The 8,012-nt window shown below is 40.0% G+C and overlaps 2 protein-coding genes across 4 annotated transcripts in view; one reads left to right on the forward strand and one right to left on the reverse strand.

Annotated features, from left to right (window-relative positions):
- The window catches only part of kcnq4 (potassium voltage-gated channel, KQT-like subfamily, member 4), a 44,735-nt gene extending 40,551 nt beyond the window's left edge, over positions 1-4,184 (forward strand). For all 3 annotated transcript variants that reach the window (XM_087175602.1, XM_023412331.2, XM_087175601.1), the window contains 2 exons: positions 26-164; positions 612-4,184. In XM_087175602.1, the coding sequence (XP_087031728.1) occupies positions 26-164; positions 612-815 (343 nt within the window). In that variant the 3' untranslated portion in view covers positions 816-4,184. The remainder of the gene's footprint in view (positions 1-25; positions 165-611) is intronic.
- Positions 4,185-4,285: 101 nt separating this feature from the next.
- On the reverse strand, positions 4,286-6,592 carry cfap300 (cilia and flagella associated protein 300). The gene is given in 7 exon segments (XM_087175563.1): positions 4,286-4,607; positions 4,863-4,929; positions 5,071-5,243; positions 5,336-5,484; positions 5,589-5,679; positions 6,250-6,331; positions 6,462-6,592. Coding segments are annotated over 7 exon segments (804 nt in total). The 5' UTR covers positions 6,572-6,592; the 3' UTR covers positions 4,286-4,475.
- Positions 6,593-8,012: the final 1,420 nt, after the last annotated feature.

Raw genomic sequence — 8,012 nt, forward strand, 5'->3', positions numbered from 1 at the left:
TAATTTTATTGTATTTGTGTGAAAGGGTGGACCAGATAATTGGACGAGGAACAGTTCAGCCCGATAAGAAGGCACGCCCTGAAAAAGGAGAGAAGACACCACCAGAACTGGACCCACTGGATGAGCTAAGCATGATGGGACGTGTAGTCAAGGTGGAGAAACAGGTAACAAAACAGTGTTTTCTGTGTAATCATTTACATCAGTCAGAAAATCTCAATGGATCGCTCTTACTCACTTTGGTGGATTATAAAAGAAAAGCTGCCATAAAAAGTACGGGAAGTGCAATAAACTGAGAGCAGGAAATGATGTAATTTAGCAGCTGCAGTCCCTGTTCCACTTAGTCAATGGGTTTTCTGTCATCGGTCAGTCTTTACTACAGCTCCCAAGAGGCTTTGGGGTTGTTTTTGAATGCTAAGAAATAATAAGGTATTGTGTTACCAGCACTCAATACATTAGTAAATACCCATTTAGCCCCAGTGTCATCGTCCATCTTATCAGAAACAGTAATGAAAGAAACTCCCTGCAGGACACCCCCCCTCTGCATTAACGTAGCCAGGATTTGGCAAAAACAAAATGTGAAAAAAACTTGCCACTTGTGTGTGTTTCCTTAGGTACAGTCCATAGAGAACAAGCTGGACCTCCTGCTCAATTTCTACTCCCAGTGCCTAAAGAAAGGTTCATCCCACTTTACCCTGTCCTCCCTCCTGGAGCCCGACCTGACATCTGACTACCACAGCCCTACGGACCAAAGAGACCTCTTCCCCTCTGCTAACACGCTCAACATCTCCCAGTCCGAAAGTGGCAACTTGGAATGACAGTGAGTTGAGCAATCTGGGGGTCGTTCGAACACAGACAGAAACCCTTCGCAGTACGTCTTCCGTCAGCTGAGCCCTCACTCCGAGCAGCCAGAACTACATGTCTCCTCTTCCCTTCATTTCATTTTTTGTCTGCAACCCATCTCAAAACAGCATCCTCACCCCCATTTTCTTCGAGTGAATGTCTCTCCACAGCTGATTCAGACAGAGGCCACCAGATGGCTCCACCAGACAAGGAGCCTCAGCCAAAGCTGCTCACAGGAACCCCCCCCCCCTCTCAACCCACCAGATTAGGATGGAGATAAAGAGAGGACACATGAACAACTATTACTTGACTACTGAACCACTTTCACCCACTCACCTCATGCTTTATATCTATGCCTACTTTGAAGCTTCACCTTTAGATAATCAGATACTGTGAGCTTTGAGGTTTCACAAATCTTTGGAGACCCCCCCCCCCCCGAGAGTGTTCTGACTCAGTTGACAGTGCTGCACGTGCCATGCCACTCGTTTGTTCAGTACCTTAGGATGGCATCACAATACTATGATACTGTGATGAATGTAATGGGTACCATCTGCAGATATTGCATTCACACCATTGACCACACCAGACTGGGCTGACCTCACCAAAACAAACGGTACAACTTCCCACCCAAACCAGGGAGCTCTAAATGTGTAAATCCTGCTTTAATCGCCCAAACCTGTCACATGAAAACAGAGCTGGAAGAATGTGACTGATGTGTACTGTACATTGTTGTTTGTTTTGATCTCCTTTCCTTCTCTCAGAGGTTCTTTCTCCAACAGGCCCACTTGCAAAAAAACAAGACATTATTCCCTGTTTGGCTGGCATTCAAGTGAGGAATGTTCCCACTTGTTTAGGATTTAACAGAGCCAAAATGTCCTATCACAGGTCTAAAATCCCTCCTTTGCAGCGTTTGAAAGGCTATTTGAGTATTCTAGTAACTAGAATTTATGTTCTTAACATGATCTTTAAAACTCTGTCTTGCAGCCCATCCTCCAAACATGCATGATGCTCAGACGAGTCCTGTAGATAAAACCTCACTGATCCTCAGAATTTAGACATTTCTTTTAGATATTCATTTTCTGCACTTCTCCTCGTAACTCACATCAAGCCTCAGGTCAGGTTTACCACGTCAGCTGGTTCAGGCAGTCAGTAATACTTCACAACCTTTCTTACAGCAGGATACTTGTCGCTCTTACAGTCATCACATGGTACATGCACTTGCAGAGACTTTTTGGCCAGTTTGGTGCAGTTTTAAACAACGAACAACCTGTAAGGTGTCCAGGTCCAGCGCATGAATTCCAGGCCATTATCCTCATGAATGCACGTGTCTTAGGAAATGGTTCCGGCCTTACAGCTTCACTACAGACAGACAGTGTGCAGGGTTGGGCTTCAGTCATCACTTATAGGTGTTACACACTGACTGTCAATGCCAGTCCACTTTACTCTTGTCTGTCTTTTCTGGTTCTTTCTTGGACATGTTTGTTGCACAGTAAAGGCTCCGTGCTTATGGACAAAACTGGAGAGTGCACAAAGGCACACACACATACACACAATGAAAGCAATTACTTTACTTAAATACATTGGCACTTGATAAATATAACACATTTTTGTCATGTGTAACTTTATCATTTTGTTTTAATTTCTTTACTGTAACTATGTTGATGTACTCGATTTTGTGTAACCTATAACAGCAAATTTCTATGTTTTTGTAATGATTTTTTCTTTGGTTGTTAAAGTGAATGTAGGGTTTAAGTTAATATATTTAATTCAGTTAGATATGATCTTTAAATAAATGTAGCATTTTTGTCAAGCTAAATCATGGATGACACAACTGTAACTATACACAGCTGATCAGGTTGACACGCACACGACTCGCAGAGCTCATTTGTATTTTAAGCTCATATTTTTTTAATGTCATCAGATAATTGCTGCCAGCTTCAACTAAGAAAACATTCATCATACTGTATTTGGCTAGTGAAAACAGTTCGTCTGTCCCTGCAAGTGATTCATTTATTTGGTTCAGTCAAGCCAGTTGACTCAGGTGCTCCACTTCTCCATTCAAGCCAAGCCTAGACTTCAAACAGTGAATGTACAGTACTTCATTTGTCGGTCTCTTTAGATCTATTTATTTTAGATCGCTGCCATGAGGAATAAAATGGCACTTCGAGCTTGCTGTTGGCATTGTAAAATCTTTGCATTCATTTCAAAGAGAAATGCTAGGTAGCTTTATTGTTTGACTTAAATTATAACAGAGATGTCTCGTTATTAGAGGCGTTATTACTCTGAACAGTACTGTCACATCATTGTCACCTGGAATGTTGAGCTTCATGAAAATGTATGTGAGACCACTGTATTGCATGTTGTTGTTAGTAGTGGCCCCAGTATTAGAAAAAAAAATTAAGGTTGTCTTCTGTGAAGTCTTGAGTCAAGTCATGAAAGGAAATGACCTGTGCCTTCTATGTCCTCGTTCTGTAACTGATACGGTGCGGCTTTCTATCTCAAACTTAAATATTAATGCTGCTTTAAAGACAACAGTGTTTGATAGAAATATCACATGAGAATAGCCATTAGCTCTTTTTGCAAAAATGTTGATCTAACTGAAGAAACTCTATCAAAATTGTTATGAACACATAGTTTTTAGGGGTGTTAGTCTTTTATGACTGTTGCATCCTTTGATATTTTCTGAGAATATTAATGTATATTCAGCATATCATTGTAACCCTACCAGGACCTCTTCGTGTCGACGCCCTTACTGTATTTTAACACCTGTCAGATTTGGAGACTGGAGGCATGGACATTTGTATCGCCACAGGAAACTCTGCAGGCATGTGTCCTTTCATAAGCATGTCACTTAGACCAGAATGGCTTCCACACAACTACCTCTGAGGCCACTAGGGGGCACTAGTCTAGGAAACCAAGTATGAAAAACAGTAACTGATTGTCTAACTGACTGAATGCTATGCATGACTCAATCTGCACGTTCTCTTTTCTCTTCTTCACTCTGTTCTTCTTCATGACGTCCTTACCATCCATCGTTCACTGACTTGCTGCCATTTGACATTCCAGCTCGTTGCCCTTTAACTGCTCTCTAAGGTATTGGAACTGTTGTTAAAATGAAAACTGATCAAAGCAATAAGCAAAATGCTAACCTAACAAAGTCTTCCAATTCCGATTGATGTAGCTACTGGTTGATGACATATGGCACTTATCTTATTTTCTAATCTAATGCACACCTCTATTTGATCTTTAAAAGAGATACAAAAATGTGTATCTGCTGAGGATAAAATTAGCTCACTTGACTAACTTATTAATTTATTTGTTTCAATAAAGCTCTTTGGACTGTATGTTGCCTGTTCTCTTTTCTTTAAACTGAACTGTTCTATATAAAACTGTGTAAGGGTTTATATTTACAGGATAACAGAGGGTGAAATTGGATGGCAAAAAAATCTTAAGTTTAATTCAAATTCGACGAACATTACCATGGAACTGATGTTTTAAAAATAGTTAACATGTAAGGTAAATCATTTGTGAATGAAGACTGGTACATTTTATTGTGACACTTCAATAGCAGAAAATTATTCCCTTTTGCACCCTGGTCCGATTCAGCCCACAGGACCATTTCCGGTTCTTCACTGTCACGACGTGAAGTTTCCAACACCGTAGAAGTGGTAGAACAAAGTCACATGTCGCTTGAAGGGGTCGATAATTAAATAGGCAAACGTCTGCTCCTCCTCTCGTCTCCCTGGGTAACATCGTCCTGACTCATCCTTCAAGGGATAAACAATAGTGTTTGTTGAAGTTATGGGAAGCAACAGCTATGGTTTGCAGATTATTGATAATGGTTGTAAGATTTAAACTGAAAAACGCAATTTAAGCTTAAATTTTTAATGTAATATCTTCAAACAGAGCAGTGCAGTCATGATTATTCCCATTCCAGTTAGAGGTGAGATTCAATAAAATTATGTTGTGATAGACACTCTTTCATATATACAGCTGACATAAAGTCTCAACAAGTAACTTACATAGGCACTGATTTTAAGCACCGTGGAGACAACACTGATCTTCTCTGTGTCTCGATCCTTTTGAACACTACAGAATAAAGCATAAAATTACAAGACCATTTTAAAATTACACAGACAGGATATGTGTGTATACATGGAGATGTAGGGAAACCTGATTTGACTATATATTTGGACAGAATAGCATCAAGCATGGCCTGATTCTGCTCACCTGATCAGATCTTTGTACACTCGTTTAGTAGTGTTGATGTAAGGATCAATGGTGTCTTCATACTGACAGAGCTCTCCTCCGAGACACAGGTGCTTGAAGAGGCGAAACAGAAACTCTCCTCGCTCCTCTCTCCCAACCACGTAGTAGTGCTCACTGTCCTCTTCCTGCAGCATCTGGAGGAACAGAGGAAGACGTACACTGACCTCATGTCAAAACACATAGATACAGACAAGACAGACAGATGGAAGCAGACGGAGAGAGTCACCTGTCTGAGTTCATCATAGTCGGGGTAGACGTCATGAAAGCATTTAACAATATGTCCAGAGGCCCTCAGGATGCCACAAGAGTAGATTGGGTCAAACAGCTCCATGGAAACTTTAGTACAAGGCACCACCTCCACATCGACAGACACTACTGGCTTGTCTATGAACACAAAACTCAAAAACATTCCACAGAGATCTGACAGCAAATATTGTCCAGCAGATGAGACCAATTTCCTATGATCAGTGATGAAAGGCTTTCTTGGGGATATTACATACCAAGAGGCACCCAGACTCCGGCCTCCATCTTTTTCAGATTGGCAGCCACATCAGGGTCTCTGAAGAAAGACTGATCATACAGAGTGAAATCAAGAGCATTCAAATGTGATTATAAACACGGAATGCATTTTATTAAAACAGACAACCTGCAATTGTTTTTGTTTTTTGTGACACTGATGAACTCAATCTATTTCAGCATCACTGTTCAATGTGTTTTTTCAGTACTGAAAATGATTAAATCTGTTTTGGACCTCAGAGACAAAGTAATTTGTGTCAGGTTAGTGTTGCAACTATTTTCCTAATTGATTAAGCTGTCTTTAGTTTTCTTTCTTTCTTTTTTAGTTTATGACATGTCAAAAATAGTGAAAAATCTGCAAATCCAAAACTCAAAAATATTTAATAAATCATATATGACAAAGAAAAGCAGCAAATTCCACATTTAGTAAGCTAATTTAATTAGGCTTAATTTACTTTTTCTTTACTAAGTAATTACCAGTTGTACATCCATTACAATAAGACAGTCCATGATTAAGGGTAATTTTCATTTATCCAGCCTGTCCTAATAGTCAGTGCTCATTCACTACTATAATTTCAGATTATTTGTGAGAGTAGTACCCTATCTTATTGTGGTGGGTCTTACCAGAGCAAACCTTTCACTGTTGTAAGGGTAAAAGCTCTGGTCAAAGCTGTAAGACTGAGCTGAAATCCTCCCCAGCATGGACCTGAAATTAACACACACATCCAGGACAAGTAAATGTACAGCTAGCAGCTACGCTAAAGAGGAAGGTGATAACTCGTGAAATTAATTTTTTTTTTTTTTTTTAAGTTTTCTGGTTAGCTAAATATCTTCACCATTTCATGAACACTGCCAAAGCGCCTTTGTCCTGTAGGAAAGAGAATGTCTTTGAGGGAAGAGGATTAAAAGAAAAAGTTTGTTCAAACGCGGATTTCTCTTGTGCCATGTTTACTCCTTCTTTGGTTGTTGTTAGCCTACAAAAACCGTGGAACTCTCACGTCTTCGCAAACAAGTAGCAAGTTTGTAGGCGTTCACGGGCCAATCAGGGACAGGTGTGCGCACTAATAGCCAATGAGCGTCTGGTTTTGCCGCTTTGTTCCGGTTGCAAGAAATGACAACAAAGTGAGCACTCTTGTTTTTCTTAAGCCTATCTCAGATTCGTATGGTGTTGCCTTGACAACGGACGCTGTTAACATGACTAGAACATTCTTTTTCATAGAGCTAACGCTAACGCCGGTTCTTTTCATTTTACTTTGTTATTGTTTGTCTTCAGCAGCTGCCTCTGTCTCTGTATTTTACTTTCTGTTGAATGTGTCGAATTAATTACACCAATCGACGTGAGTAAGCGCTCACCGGGGAGAGGAAGACCTGTTACAGCCACCAGAGAGCGACCTTGTCCTGCTTTAGAACACACTCCCTTTACTGGATGTCAAGGTTTTTTTTGGATCCATTGCCATCCTTCATATCTTGGCCTCCCCTTTTTCTCATTCTTTCCTCTATTTAATACGGGATGTAAACAGGTAGCTGTTAGATATCCTGTCAGTGTTTTTGGGGATGATAAGCTCTGCTACTACAGTACATCTATTTGAGCCAAGAAAATGCATTGAGCTTGCCATTATTTGACACATTACAAACAATCTCAACTACAGGTCTAATATAGGGCCTACTCTTGTTTTGGATTGTGCAGACCATGTGACACAGTTTAAAGTGGACCAAACATGATGTGATGCATCTAATAACTTAGATGTTTCACATTTTGTCTCAGATGGCTAAATGTTGTAAAGTTTGTTCAATCAGGGAGGAACAGCTGAGCCTCAGAAATGTGCAAAGGGCAAAGCCTCCTTAACCAACATTTTTACATTTATAGATGATTTTCTTTTCATCATATCCAAAGGGCACTGTCTTCTGAAGCTTCTTACTAGTTAAGGATGATATTTTCTCTTGTACAACCTACACCCTTGTTTTTCTCCAAACAAGTCCTTCTTCTAACTCCCTACAGATCCCTACAAATATTTTATTCATCCTGGCTTAAATACTCATTTCATTCCCTTCATTCCCAACATTCCAGGATGGTCGAGGATGTGGTATCCTTTTGATCCACATTCCATTATAGGACGCCCAGACCCTGATATTCCCCATGAGGGGAGCCAAGAATGTCTAGTGTGGGGACACCCTAAAGTCATGATAATGTAAATGTGTTGTGTGAGCATGAATGAAGTCACAGTGCTTTGATTACTGTTAATTAAAACATAAAACATTGAAGACAACTGATGTGATCACTAATGTGATATGAAGAGCATTTTGTAATGGATTATCATATTACTGGATTGGACCTTTTTTCTTCGACTTAAACAACACAATGCCTCTAATGGTTTTAAATAGTTTAG

The sequence above is a fragment of the Seriola lalandi genome, unplaced genomic scaffold (assembly GCF_002814215.2).
Source record: "Seriola lalandi dorsalis isolate HSWRI2012SDOR001 ecotype SW California unplaced genomic scaffold, Sedor1 jcf7180002054476, whole genome shotgun sequence".
Taxonomy (NCBI): domain Eukaryota; kingdom Metazoa; phylum Chordata; class Actinopteri; order Carangiformes; family Carangidae; genus Seriola; species Seriola lalandi.